This window comes from Lupinus angustifolius, chromosome LG19, assembly GCF_001865875.1.
Source record: "Lupinus angustifolius cultivar Tanjil chromosome LG19, LupAngTanjil_v1.0, whole genome shotgun sequence".
Taxonomy (NCBI): Eukaryota; Viridiplantae; Streptophyta; class Magnoliopsida; order Fabales; family Fabaceae; genus Lupinus; species Lupinus angustifolius.
Window position 1 is genome coordinate 12,482,615 of NC_032027.1, and position 15,303 is coordinate 12,497,917.

At 33.3% G+C, this 15,303-nt stretch overlaps 2 protein-coding genes across 2 annotated transcripts; one reads left to right on the forward strand and one right to left on the reverse strand.

The window, feature by feature from the left end:
- On the forward strand, positions 4,003-11,275 carry LOC109334897. Its single transcript, XM_019570892.1, has 13 exons — positions 4,003-4,235; positions 5,356-5,437; positions 5,579-5,682; positions 6,305-6,431; positions 7,026-7,120; positions 7,768-7,891; positions 8,437-8,517; positions 8,954-9,052; positions 9,359-9,523; positions 9,621-9,681; positions 9,800-9,870; positions 10,199-10,360; positions 10,457-11,275. Exons 1-13 carry the CDS (start codon positions 4,198-4,200, stop codon positions 10,991-10,993), a joined length of 1,746 nt encoding a protein of 581 aa, XP_019426437.1. The 5' UTR covers positions 4,003-4,197; the 3' UTR covers positions 10,994-11,275.
- Positions 11,763-14,939, reverse strand: LOC109333684. The gene is made up of 3 exons (XM_019569227.1): positions 14,258-14,939; positions 12,513-14,094; positions 11,763-12,369 (listed from the first exon to the last, which is right to left on the reverse strand). The coding sequence occupies exons 1-3, from the start codon at positions 14,761-14,763 to the stop codon at positions 11,944-11,946; spliced, it is 2,514 nt and encodes an 837-aa protein (XP_019424772.1). The 5' UTR covers positions 14,764-14,939; the 3' UTR covers positions 11,763-11,943.

Genomic DNA, 15,303 nt, shown 5'->3' on the forward strand with positions numbered 1-15,303 from the left:
TCATCATCTAACTATAATTAATACAAAATGTTAAGCGAAAGTTTTCTTTATTTTTGCATGACAAAGTTAAAAGTTAAAACATCCTAGCAAATAAATGAGAAAAAAATATTTCATCATATTAAGAAATAATTTATTTTCTTTTATCATATATATTATTTTTACATGTGTACTATTTTATTTAATAAATATTTTATCATATGTATTATTTTTATATGTGTACTATTTTATTTAATAAATATTTTTATAAAAAATAATTAAATATAACCTATATTAAAATTTAGTGACTTGAGAAGATAAGGGTATAATTTATTTTCATACTAAAATATATAAAGATGGATGAGACAAGGTATGTGGTGAAAAGTTCTGAAAAAAGCAGGTTTGGTTACAGCTGAGACTGATAAATCCATTTAGTCATGTGCTTTTATCAACCACTCATTCCAATGCTTTTCTCTCATCATTTTAAGTTGAAATCAAGACAGACACACAGTATTAGCTGGGACCATATATGTTTTGCTCAATAAATTCAGCATGAAATTTGAGTTTCGTGTTTGAATTTTTTTAGTATCAGGTTTATTTTATTTCCATTTTCAATAACTATTAATGACTAATTGAATGAAACAAGTCTTATTAACCTATCTAGTAAATTATACTCATACACCCCAATCAAATTACATAGATTATCCTTCATTTTTTGCTCATACAAAAATCATCTAATTTTTATACATATATTATACTGACTATCTCTATAAGATAAATAAGTATAATCTTTTAAATAAAAATGATATGATAATAAGTATAATTAAGTTAAACAAAATACGATATATTATAGAGACAAGCCCAGTAGTATATAAGTCGATACATTTTCATTATTTTTGGTAATATAAGATGCATAAATAATTCTAAGGACATATTTAAATCACTCTTATACTAGGCTCTAACCAGTAGTATATAAGTCGATACATATGAAAAAGTATTGACTCAAATGTTATTTAATTTTGTTTCCACAATACACATATTTTGTTTAACTTAATTACAGGTAAGTGGGGCTAACTCTTCCAACGGGCATTTTTTCCATCCACAAGACTCGAACCCGGGTTCTTGCTTAAGGGGAATCAAGCATGTACCACTTGAACCAACGCCCGTTGGTGGGTCAATGTAATTTACTCTAACATATCTATCATGATACAATAGATTTACTAGTTAAAAGGCATATGATTAAAATTAATATGTATTAATATTGTTAAAAGTCATAAACGATATAAAATATTTATATTTCCACCAATAAACAAAACAAAATAATGTGATGAAGCTGTTAAAATGGTAGAGTCATGTATGAATCTTGATAAAGCAAGAAAGAGAGAATGAGAAAATCATTCATTGAATGATTATTGAATTAATTAAAAAGGCGAGCCGATATAATTTATTTATACGAGAGAAAAGAGGAAAAAGAAAGCTTGTAAAACAATCAACTAACACAAATCTAACTAGCTAATTCCTAATTTCCTAACCAACAATCATCTTATAAAAATAACCTCTAAAATATCTTTAATAGAGGCTATATTCCATCATTCACAATAACAATTTGGTAAAAGAATTAGTTTTTTATTTTTTTTATTTTAAAAACAATAAAACATTAGTTAATAGGCTAAATAAGGTACAAATGAGAAATCATCAATGCAACTGATTTTGACTAATATAATTATATGATTGGAGTATGTATTATAACACATTAGTATGAGTCCAATTCATTGATTTTTTAATTGAATCGACCACACATTTTTTTAAACTATGGATTCAAACTATAAGAGAACTTATTTTTTATAAGCCAAATTTCTTAGCATAAAAATAAAGGGTATTCAACCTAAATACAACTTTTATATAAAATAAATCAAGGTGTCCAAACATCCCAAAGGCGATACACACTAATCTAAAAAAGAAACCACTATATCCATTATCCCCATAGTTGAAAACCACTCCCAAGAAACCTTGCTGGAAAATAGTATAGTTCCTTGCTATATCCACAATAACTATGTAACAATAGTCCAAATCATACATAGAAACGTGAAACGTCCATTGTTTCTTCCTTTAAAAAAACTTTGAAATTCCAGAAAAAATAAGAGCAATCAGTTACCTGGACTGAAAGCCCTTAGCCTACTTTCCACACTATAGTAGTTAGAAGGTTCCTTCCTTTGGCCTACATAAGACATATCTATTCGATGTACTACATACCAATTATATATAAAAGAAGTCTTGTATTAAAAATTATAAATTGATAAATCACATGTGTGAGAGTAATGAAGAGAAAAATGTTTTCTCCGAGTAAAGGTGTAATTTCACCTGAATAAAAAAGATATAAATACAAATATATATTAATTTTTCTTTGATTTTTAGTTATATTTATTATAAATTATGTTTATGAACAAAACATTGATATAAGTTTTCATTAATTATTATCCTATCATTTTTCTTGGTCTCCATCTTTTTCTAAGAATTTGAGTAATCTCCATTTCATATATTTTCCTTATGACATTTCTATCGGTCTCTTCTATACATCTCCGGGGCACTCAAGTTTTAATTATAATATTATACCATATTTTCTATAATAAGATCTAGAGTAAATTACACTGACACTCCCTAAGTTTTAGTTAAATTACATAAAGCACTCCTCACTTTTTTACATCTACACAAACTCCTAGTTTTTATACTTTCATTACACTGACCACCCTGCATGAGAAATGTGTGTAATATTTTAAACAAAAAATATGATAAATGCAATTAAGTTAAACAAAACATGAATGATATATTGTTGAGACAAGTCCAAATAATATACAAATCAATGTATTTTCGTTATTTTTTGTTACAAAATGCATAAACAGTTCTAAGAAATATTGTTTAAATCGTTTTTATACTTTATCGTAACGAACCAAAAATAATAAAGAGATATTGACTTATATATTATTTGGACTTGTCTCTACAATATGTCATGTTTTGGTTAACTTAATTGCGTTTATCACATTTTTTGTTTAAAAGATTACACTTATTTCTCGTGCAGCGGTGGTCGGTGTAATGAAAGTATAAAAAACAGGGGGTTTTGTGTAGGTGTAAAAAAGTGAGGGGTGGTTTGTGTAATTTCACTAAAACTCAGGGGGTGTCAATATAATTACTCTTAGATCTATTACAACTTTATCCGTAACGCATTTATTTCTGATTCTATTTTCTTTAATATATTTATTCATCCAACAAAACATTCTTATTTTTACTACATGACCTATAAAATTTATTCTCTTATTGCTATTTTACTGTCACCCAACTCTTATAAGAATGTAATAAAACTTCCCCTTAACCTTAAACATTATATTTTTATTACAATTCATCCAACCTGTTTGAATTATATGGTTTAGATTTCGGTCAATTTCTCTATCATCTTGTATCTTATATGATTGACCCAAAATATATAAATTTAATGACTTGTAGTATGATATGATTCTCATTATTTACTTCTACAATAAAGTTTGTCCACCTAAACTTACACTCCATGTATTTTGTCTTATTTCAACTAAAATAAAAATATAAATTATGATGAAAACTAATTTATCCCATCTAACTATCAAAGGATAAATCCATACCCACACTCATCCTGTAGAATTTTAGGACATTACTGATATCCATTCCCATTCTCATCCAAAGGATAAATCCTACCTACCATAGGTTATTTTTGCACATTATCATTAGTTCCTGAATCCGGATACAATTCCCATTATTATTACCAAAGTTGTTCACATGAAGTGTGACATGCATTGTTATTAACTAGACTCACATAGTTCAAATATTTATTAACTAATATATTCAACCTATAAATTTGGCAGCATGAAGATGGATGACAACTACAATTCCATTTTTGTATGCTTCATTTTTATATTGTTTTTTCCAACAAAAGAAGAAAACATAAGAAGACCAACAAAGACAAAAGCCAAATTACTTGGACCTGTCTTTTTCCTTCTGTTTCATATTTCTTTACCTTTTTTCTTTGTCTCACAAAACCGTTGCCACCTTCCTTTCTCTTTTTCTATCTCCACTTGCCAACTTTTTCTTTTTTCTTCTTCTCTGTTCTCTTTTCCTTGCAAATATTCATGACAAAATATTGATACATGTTTGCTTGAAACAGCTTAAATATATCATATTTGATAGCTTCAATCCATGGAACAGTTTGTTAACTTCATCATTAGGCCACCAAGGTATTAACTTTCTCATTTTGACTCTCTATTGTGATCACTTTTTCAATAAAAAATTTATCTTTTTTAGTTCTTCTGATCAAATTCCTAGATGGGTATTTGCTTCTGTTGGAATAGGATGAAATCAGTGTCTTATGATTTTTAGACTATAAGTGTGAATCGCCTCCTTAAGGGAAGAACTATAGCAAGATGTATAAAAATGTATTAAATGTTTTCATTTCCTTTGCATCTCAATGAAAGCATAGAATTATTTTTATATTTTGGTAAAGTGTGACATAACATTTTGTTGACTTGGTTTTTTTGTTTGTTAAAACTTAAAAGTATGCTAAGTTCACTTGGTTCATTGTTTGTTTTGTTGGAATTTGAGATCTATTCTTAATCTAATATAGGGAACTTGTTAGATATTCTAGTGTTAGTTCCTTCCCTCCCAAAATAAAATAATAAAAAAGTAAGTCTTGTTTTCTAATATGCAACTCTCACTTTACATGGTAAGAGGCACAGTATAAGCTTGACTGCAAATTTCTTCTACTTCTACACAAACGTATGAAAATATGACTGTTTAAACCTACTATAACCAGTTCTTGTTGCTGTTTGTATTCTGAAAATAAGATCTGTAAATCATGTAATAATTGGTAGAATCCATCTTCTGAATCTTGATAACATTACACTATGAAAAGGCACATTTAATTTAGAGGATATCAACCAATGCTTGTTGGTCCAAGTGGTAAGGAGTTTGGTTCCCTTAACCCTAGTCTCGGGTTCAAGTCTTGCGAATGGAAAAAATAGACGCTAGGAGAGATTTGCCCCCGTAAATGAGTCTTCTCGGCTTGACATATATTAGTTGGGTCCAATGTGACTTCCGAATACTGAGTGTTTCAGACAATTTTTTTAAGGATATCAGGATGAGGCTTAGTTGCAACATATACTTCAAGGCATGGTTTTGCATATTATGCAGTTATATGGGGCATGCATGTCACTAAATTGCTACATATTTTCAGGTTATTCCGCAATTATGGCATAAGATGAATTGAGTTGTGCTATCAACATGCCTTCACTAACTTTTTTCGCATTGCTTTTATTTCATACTCAACTTCAAATTTAAAATTTTTGTGATATTATGCAGAGCTGAATATGATCCAAAAACTGATTTATTAGATCAAGAGTTCATGCTGAAAGGGAAATGGTTTCAACGGAAGGATGTGGAGGTAAGATTTGAAAGATTGATGAATCTAAACCTCCTTTAAGTGTATACTTTTCAATCAAGTTTCACAACTTGTTTCAACCCTCAGTTATATGCTTGTGTCACATAAAAAACAATCAGTCATGCAATATCTGATATTTTGCAGATAAAAAACAGCCATGGTTATGTTCTTCAATGCACTCATTATATGCCTATAGTCAGTCCTGAAGGAAAGCCTCTCCCGTGTGTAATATATTGCCATGGAAACAGGTGACTCTGAGATAAGATGTATTTCTTTGTTGATTGGCATGCAAGTTAATGCTCGAGAGAGTTCTATTCAAAGTCTACAGTTTCCTTCTTGACTTTTCAGACTCTACTTTGATGATTGTTTGTGTTTGTCTTTTCTTTTCTTTCTAAATATTTTTTTTACTTTAGAAATGAGTACTATGTCTTCACCGGGCCAAGCATATTATTTTCAAGAAGTTATTAATGAACCGATAAGTAATGAACCTATAACAAGAAGTTAACTACTGCCTTATTTTTTATCTTTCTTTTTTACTTTTCTATTTATGAAGTCGTTCGATTCGTGTAACTGAATCCACTAGTGGGACCAAGACTTGGTTGTTGTTGGTGTTGATTAATTTGACATGGTAACCTTATATGGCTTGCTTTATTTTCAACATAGCAACTGTAATTTGAAAAATCTACTCTAAAGATTTGCTATTGACTAAAAGTCTATTCTGTCACACCCTTTTGTGCTTAAGAACAGACATATTGAGGATGAATTAGCATAAAAAGGAGAACTGGAAAGTTACTAACATGACATATAAGTTTAGTAACATGAACCAACAAATTATATCATTTTGCTCACTGTATGCAATGCTTATGACAGTGGATGTAGGTCTGATGCCAGTGAAGCTGCCATGCTTTTACTTCCTTCAAATATTACAGTTTTTGCTCTGGATTTCTCGGGATCTGGAATGTCCGGAGGGGAGCATGTCACTTTAGGTTGGAATGAAGTAAGTGCTTACTCAGTAACTGATTGAAAGATATGTATCTAGTTTTATCATTGGTATAAATACTATTGCTATCTCCAGTCCTTTCTTTCGGGCAGAGGGGATAGGGATAGCATCATGCCATATGATGCATGATTTAGGTATCTTTGATCCATGTTACAAAGTTCTAAGGAGATTGATTTGGATGTAACAGTAGGATTGGAGATTGTTGAATGAAATGAAGAAGCACTTGAGGTGTAATTTATTATCACAAAGTGCCATTGAACTCGGTAAAATCCTACCAGATAACTATTAGACCACCCGCGCTTTATGGTAGTTTGGTCATATGAGAGAAGAGCATTAGTGTCCATTTGAAAAAAATGTACCTAAAACTAATCCAATTAAAAAGGGGTAGAGGAAGCCCAAGGAATATTCACAAATTCAATTCGAAACTATTTTCACTGTTTTTAAATTTAATTTAGTACAATGTATATTCAAATATGTTAGTGGCAGAAAATATGAAACTTGCCATGTGCATGATGCAAGTTTCATATGCATTACTACCATTTGTTTTTGTTTTCGTAAAGAAGATTATTTAACTATCTTGGCTGGTTTCAGAAGGATGATCTAAGAGATGTGGTCAACTATTTGCGGGCGGACGGAAATGTCTCTCTCATTGGCTTATGGGGCCGCTCTATGGGTGCTGTGACTTGGTAGGTTTTCTTGATCCATTTCTTCATTTGACCTTACATTTTGAATGAGGTTAAAGATAGGTTTTATAGTTAGTAGTTACACATACTGTTATTCCAAGAAAGTGTAATATGGTCTGCTATTACCAAGATCTTGTTGTTAATAGCTTGCAAGTTGATTAGTTTATTAGAGACACGACATTGTTGACCTTGTTGTGATCTTCCTAGAATTAGGCCAAGATTTCATTTAAGAATTATTTGGTAATGATCATCCAATTGGAAACAAGATCTAACTGACATGGTTTGTGAAAGGAGGTATATCTGTCATTATCATTCTTCAATAAAATATTGCCGGCGGGCACATCCTTAACCTGTGTATGTAGGATTTTATAGTATATTCATGTATGCTTGCTTGAACTTCAAAAATAGATTTTTAGTTCTATATTTGCATGACTTGTGGAAATGATATTCTTCACATGTATGTATTTATGCCCTTCTGAATTGAACATTTCGTACCATAACTGACGAAACACATTCTCGTCATTTAAAGTGTACTACTGATGCACTATTTAACCTTAGTCAAATTATAAAGTCTCTGGTTATATAGCAACTCAATCTTTCCGGTGAATATGGTTTTCTTCTTGCCATTAATGATGTTATATTCCTTGCAGCCTTATGTATGGAGCTGAGGATCCTTCAATTGCAGGGATGGTTTTAGACAGCCCCTTCTCTGATTTGGTTGATTTGATGATGGAACTTGTAGATACTTACCGGTTCTGTCTGCCAAAGTTCACAGTAAGTAATCCATGTGAAATTTTTAATCAATAGTTTCATTTCATACTTTACTGTTTCTTCATTGAAATCATTAAAACAACCTTCAGCCTTCAATCTACAGTGTTTGTCCTCATATTTTGAACAAAAGTTTGGTCGGAGGACATTTCATTTCAAGCTTGATTTTCAGAAGTTTTTTCCATGTTGGTTCTAGGCATCTGATTTATCTTTAAAATAATTTGAAAAAAAAAGTAGTCTATTGTGTGCCCATATGCATGTTTTGTGATGAGAGACATACAAGGCAGTTGTAGAAATGCTTCCGTAGAGGCCATATCTTGAAAAGGAGTTGGGCATGGATGGGACAGAACTTTTTCTTGGGCTTGTGAATACATGTAGTTTGCAATGTATAATTATGTTTTGACCATCCAATTTTAAATACTTTACATACGTGACTAGAATCCGATTCCACTGCCCTTGTTTTTCATTCTCTATTAGAGTACATTGTCATTCCCCTTTAAGGGCCCTGTGTTTGTGGTGTTACTCTTATGCTAATTTTCCCCTTTTTACAGGTGAAATTTGCAATTCAATACATGCGAAGAGCAATACAAAAGAAGGCAAAATTTGACATAATGGACTTGAACACCCTTAAGGTTATTTTTCCTTTGATTCCCCCTATGGAGGGTTGCTTAATGAAAGAATTACTTTTATTTGTTTGGTTCTATGTAATGATTGGTTAAGTGTAAAACATTTGTTTATAGTTTCATCTAAAACATGGTGCTTGTGGGTATGCATAAGCATTCCATTTTGGAAAGGGATCAATCTGCTGGTTAGAGTGCAAATTGTTCTGGAAGCATACAAGAGGCAAAACAAATAAAAAGGAAAAATTGTGTACAATTTTTGGTTCTCTTGAACATGTACTATGGCTTGGAGGGAAATCAAAAGCATAGGGGGTTTCTAAACCAAATACAAAAGTTTATAGGAAATATTTGATTGGGGGGGAATATACGAAAATTGTATTTCTTTTTTGCTTTTCGGACTTTTATATTCTGCATTGTATTCATTCTTCATTATTTGTTTGCATTGCAGGTTGCAAAATCTTGTTTTGTTCCTGCTCTAATTGGGCACGCCATTGATGATGATTTTATACGCCCTCATCACTCTGATCGTATACTTAAGGCTTACATGGTAAGTATTTTTCTTTGCTTTTTTTGTTTTAAGTAAAGATTGATTTACATGACTGTACATCTTCCTGCTCTGTTGGTTTTATTCTAAGCCTTCATGTCACTTTGTCAGCATCGGTATACATGCTCCTTTCAGAACAATGAAATATGACAGGATAGTTTCTTAGAGAGGATTATTTTTGGGATCCTAAATTGTGTATTCTAATTATCATTTTTATATACTAGTTCATGTGTTCTTTGTTTTATCTTCTCACCTATCCTTTTATGTCTGGCCTTTTGAATCTTTAATATGTCCGTCTTTGATCTGCAGGGAGACAAAAACATATTTAAATTTGAAGGAGATCACAACTCTCCACGTCCTCCGTTTTATTTTGATTCAATAAACTTCTTTTTCCACAATGTTCTTCAACCTCCAGAGGATGAGGTTTGGGAATCATTTTTTGATTTTGACATCCCAAATGAATACTTTGGTGAGGTAAATTCATCAAACATATATTTGGTTCCATTTTGGTCATAGTGCAAAGTTCCATTCTTTGAGCATTTCTGAAAAGTCAAATGTTTTTAATCATCAGGAGGTTTTGAGATCTGTGCATGAAGTAGGCTATGGTAATGGACCATCACCTGAAAACAAAGGTTTGACTCAAGTACCTAGTGTCTTTTAACTACTCCTTCTGAATTGTATCTTTGAGGAATTGCATTTGGATTACTTCACTTTATGCAAATAACTTAATTGTTTCTTTGTTAATTGCAGAACCATCTAGAATCAGTACTGTTGATGCGATGAAGCAAGTTCGTTCAAAAAGACCAATGTGTAGGATGGAGGTTTGTATTTCTTTGCTCTTAGTAAGTTTACTGTTGTAGTAGCATGCAATAAATTGTACCTTCATTTAATTGTTGAAGTTCTAAAGGTTACTTCGTTAAAATAATTTTTTATCATTTTAAATCCGAACAAATTATTGTTTATTCTTTACATATGCTTGCTTAGTAACCACTATTAGTGCACTAGACAATGCAGTATGTCTAGCTCCAGATTAATGAATAAAAATAAACATGAAGTTTAATCAGATGCATAACTTGGTAGGAGTAGGTTAAGTGATCAAACTCAAAGTAACTAGAGGCACTAATTTTGCATGATATTCTTCTACAACAGGAGGAGAAATGTGATGCTATTTCCTCATCTTCAACAATGATTAGCTTTGAACTGTCCAATGATCATCCTCATGTTCTCACGACGTTAGAGGATGATCGATATGTGGAATATCAATTTGACGACCTTCCAGGCTTTCCATCTAGTGCATGTAAAGAAGAAAGAGTAAGTCAACTTGTTATACTTTGAAATTTTGAATGCATTATGGTATACAATGAATGATGGATTATTGTCTTTTATGGATTTGTCCATATTATTCAGATCTCAATGGAAGCGGTTAAAGACATGGACACCCGAAATCGTCAGGTAGATCAACCACCAATCAGCAATGTGAGTACCATGTCTGTAGAACCATCAGATAAATATGACTCACATGCTTCTTCACATGAGATTTCCAAACCAATGGAGACAGAATCATCTTTACTCAAGCACAACATGCATTCAACTGCTGAAACAATTTCCACTGCATCTAATGTTTTTGGACCCTTGAAAGCTGAGTCAAATTCCATTTCAGTGATCCATTCTCAAACTTTGGAATTTGAGCCAAGTCAAGTGCCAAACCTTTCATCAAGTGGAGCACCATCATCACTGAACACTTCATCAGTGTCTCAGTCTTGCAATACAACAAGTGCTTCTGCTCGTTGTGATAGTTCAGCTAGTGTACAATGTTCAACATACACTGACATATCACATAACACTAAAGCCACATTAACTGTTGTCAGGAATCCATCAGGGCATCTCATGAATGGCTTAATCCGCCGTTGGGATTTCAACTTCTTCAGAAAATCGATAAGATGAGATATTCTCGTTTATCTTCAGATGCTTATACATTGTTTTTGTAACTCAGAAAAACAAACTACAGTTTGTAAAATGCTTGATAGAAGAAATAGTTTGCTCTACAATTAGTTTAGTGTGCGTAGATTATAATCCAACAGGTCATGTAATATTCTTTGATTGGGAGAGTTGTTGTATGTTTTTGTCCCCTCTAGACATGCCATTTGAGCATATATTTTTTATGATTGGCTCATGCTTATGCAAGGGTGTGATTATATTCAACTACTGCAATGTGGTTTGCTATTGCATGTTCTTTGTGTGGCCTTATATTTGACAATTTTGTAGTCAAACATCTTGGAATAAAACAAATCTTCCTTTAAACTGATAGACTCACCATACATTGTTTAAATGTCTTTTACTTTTGTTAAACTAAGAACAGGTTAATACGTACAATACTTATCCATGATGAGGGGTATATTAATGTCTTATGTTTAATGTATATTCATGATTTAGCATTTATGCATATCATGAATATAACCATGAACTTTTATTGTGACAATATATGCAGAGCCTAGAGTAAGGATAGAAGCAGCATTAAAAAGTTATTCCTAAATCAGCCTGGTATATACAAGAAAAACCCATGTTTATATAAGGCTTTGGTCTAAATATAGATATTATAGCTTAGCCTTTAAAACTAACTTACCAAGGTCATTGGATTTTTTTGAGTTTTGAGGCAGGAAGTAATGTGCTTAACAGTAGAGGACAAATATGGATAGTGAATTCAACTACAACCTTGAATCTGAAAAAATTGATGAATAAATTATTGAGGAAGGGCTAGCTTTCCAGCCAAGAAAACATGGTTGCCTTCATGGAGAATTTGCTAGTTTACACACATGTACAAGTACACTATTACAGTGGCAGCTGTTGATCAACTTGGATAACTGATTTTGCAATATAGGCTGTGTTGGATTATTTTACATATCTTCCAACAACTCCAATGCATTCTCAACTAGTGTTTGAATTGTTAGCATTTGTCTATTCAGTCCAACAGTGCCAGAGAAAACATTGAAGCTTTCTAGCTCTGATGTCGTATCTAAGACACCCTCGAGCACCTCCTCCATTCCGAGATCCTTGAAGGTATGTATGTTTTCTGTTTTGTCTTTCATCATCCATATTGCCAACTCGATCACGAACCTCCTTATCCTTGGGACATTTGTTGGTGGATATTGGTATTTCTTGAGAATCTGGATTAACTTATTTGCCAGTTCAACTTCAGTGATTCCAGATTCTTCAAACACATTGCTTGATTCATAAGAAGTCATGAATGTGAAAACATTTGCTGCTAGTCCAATCATCACTTCTTGTAGCTTGTTTTCTTCTGACATGATTGCCTGAAGTACCTGCAGGGTCGAAGAATAGTTAAAAGTTCATCAAGATTTTCTTGTTTTTTCTTTTCTTTTTCTCAAATATGTAATTTTTTCCGGATAGAAACATAGTATAAAGTACACATTTTCCAAAATTAAAATGCCAGAGTAACACTTACTGTAGGAGCTGCCACTTTAACCTCCTCTAGTTGGTTAAAGAATTCGAATCCGCTGTAGATGCATAAATTTCTTAGAATCCTAGCTGCATTGACACGAAGCAAAGGATCGTTCAATGCTGCCACAAGCCTTTCCATCACTTTCAACTTCAAAATTCTATGGCAATTCATCTGGCTTTCTAACGCCAGCATCGCTACGGCCTCGCCAGCACCAGTGGTTACATCTTCCTGGTCTAATGGTATGTTCTGCTTGAAAAATATGTTGAACAATTCTCTAAGTACTCCACCTGTACCACCAATCCTTTCAGTTGCACCGTCTTCCAATGCCAAACTTGTTAAGATTTCTATGCTCAGTTTCTGCAGCAAGGGGTGTTTCTCTCCATGTCTTAAAATATCTCTGATATTGCTGATTGTAAAAACTATCTCTGAGATCCCCCTTCTAAGTTGTTTACCTGTAGTGCCTGTTGTGCTAACCAGCCTCTTCACCAGCTTCAAAGATCTCTTCACTGTCAGAATTTGCGATGAAGTAACATTTTCATTCTTCAGCAACCTTTCTTCAGCATATGTAAAATCTATGATCTTCGGGAGTAGGCCTCTTGTATTTCCAATCTTTCCACAGTTATCATGATCATGGGCAAGTTTTTTCAGAATGAGGAGTCCTAAATGGTTAAATGTCCAAAAACTATAATTTGGATGATCAAACATGACCTTCTTTTCTCCAATTTCATCAGCTGCAGGTATAGAGTTCCTGTTAGTTTGAAGAAGAGATGATATTGATTCCAAACTTCCCGGTATTCCAGCTATGCGGAGTGAATTCTGCTTCTTCCCGGCTAGTTTCGATAAAATCTCTGCAGCTGAAAACCTAAGCTCTTCCTCATTGTAATCTGTCCAATTCAACATATCAACTAGCCTCTCTACCACAGATATTGAAATTCCAATCTTTTGAAGGGTATCATCAGAAAATCTCTGGCTGAATGTGAATTGACGAAGAATTCTTACTCCAATGACCTGCTCATCAGCTGAGTTTGAAGCCAAGAGATCCATAGCAAAACTGACCATGTCCATTTTCAAGCCATCAAATATGCTTGCATTGACACACCTTGAATATGCATCATAGAAGAACCTTCTAGTAGACACAATTCCTGATGGCCCTAACTCACACTCTTTGTTAACCTCTTCGATTAGTTTGCAATAGCTGATTTTATATTCCCAGTAAGCCTTTTCCAATAAGAACAACAAAGCTTCTGCCAGTGCCAAGGCATAGAAGATATTCAAAGCAGACCCGCGATTCCTCTTGTCAGTGTCACCGTTTGCAATCTCTCCATAGTTACGCTTGATAAGTTTTGTTAATGAGAGAACTACACAAGCTGTTGCAGACAGAAGCTGAAGCCAATATAAAATCCTACTTATATGCCTTGACAGGAAAAACCATTTAGCATATCGTACAAGTGGAACATTTATGACATTTATGCTGCTAATCCACGTTCGAGTCGGTGCCCTTGTGCTTGTGGTATCCCTATACTTAGGGGCTACCAAATTACCCTCCACCGTGTCTCTCTTTTGTTTCTTGACTGCAGCAATTGGCCTGCAAACACAGACAGATACAGAAAATATAAGGAGGAGCCAAATATATTACAAGATATTTTTTATAACAATTACTGCATGTATATATATCACCAATTGTACAAAGTTGATTGAGGAAGAAGAGGCCAACACTCAGGCTCTCCCTTCCCTAGATTCATTCCTACCTGCAAAGGCTCTTGATACTTTGAAGGAGTGAGTTTGATCTAGTCCTCAGCCTACGAAAACTATTCATTCCGGCATCAGTTATAGACCATGTGGCTTGATGCTGCCATTCAAGCTCATGACTCCTGCTGAAAATTCTTGTCCCCTCAATCAAAAGTATAATGGTGATGAACCAAAAATCAGTTTGGTCCAAGGTAATGGCAAAACCGCCGAGAAGGACAACCGTTGCCCAAATGAAACTAAGTGTTCCTAGCCCTGTTGCTGTTTTCTCAAGCACAGCAAGCCTCAAAGCAAAGATTGTGAGCTTCTTTTCTGGTGCTATATCTTCTGTAATTGTTGCTGTTGGAGAGATAGGATTATCAGCAACACTGTCTCTCCTCTCAATACCGCTAAGTCCACGTGGCTCAAACAATGTGTCGTGTATGCTGCTGGTATCACTTAGCCTCTTGAGTTCACCAACTTGTACTTGAATTTCTCCCTCTCCTTCCACACTAATCCTATTATCCATGATTAGATAATGCTAGCTCTTAATAATATTTCTGAAACATGAAAGCAAATGTTTGAGTCTATAGATCTAAGACAAAGGGTTAGTGTTGGGAAAAGATAAAAAGATAGGTTGACAATTTGGTATGGTATATGGTTTTTGTGACATACCCTTAATAGATAGATAATACCAAGTCTTCACAATATGCTGCCACTTGAGAGATATATATATGTGTGTCTATATATTTATATTAATCTAAGACAAAAAGGTTAGTGTTAGTAAAATGTATGAAGGCTTGGTGGGCACGTTTATTATGTGGTATTGTGTATGAAGAGTAACGCCAAGCTCAATTTTTGGAGAAGTTAGTTATGCTTTCCTAGCAATCCTAGTGGCTTGGGGAAGGGTTAACTTACTTCTCTCTCTGTTCTTTAAGGTTTCATTTTCTAGAAAGTTTCTTTGTTGAGTCAAGGTAGTTTACAACGTAGTATGTAATCATGTTAATTCAGTAACTTGCCCCTTTTACCAAAATATGCAAATCATCTCTATCCCATTAATATACATAGG

Excerpts from the sequence above, each read along its gene's own strand:
- LOC109334897 (XM_019570892.1), top strand. The coding sequence starts at position 4,198 with ATGGAACAGTTTGTTAACTTCATCATTAGGCCACCAAG. Across the intron at positions 5,438-5,578 it reads TTCAACGGAAGGATGTGGAG|ATAAAAAACAGCCATGGTTA; the intron begins GTAAGATTTGAA and ends GATATTTTGCAG. Across the intron at positions 8,518-8,953 it reads TGGACTTGAACACCCTTAAG|GTTGCAAAATCTTGTTTTGT; the intron begins GTTATTTTTCCT and ends TTTGCATTGCAG.
- LOC109333684 (XM_019569227.1), bottom strand. The coding sequence starts at position 14,763 with ATGGATAATAGGATTAGTGTGGAAGGAGAGGGAGAAATTCAAGTACAA. Across the intron at positions 14,095-14,257 it reads AGTATCAAGAGCCTTTGCAG|GCCAATTGCTGCAGTCAAGA; the intron begins GTAGGAATGAAT and ends CTGTGTTTGCAG. Across the intron at positions 12,370-12,512 it reads TTAAAGTGGCAGCTCCTACA|GTACTTCAGGCAATCATGTC; the intron begins GTAAGTGTTACT and ends TCGACCCTGCAG.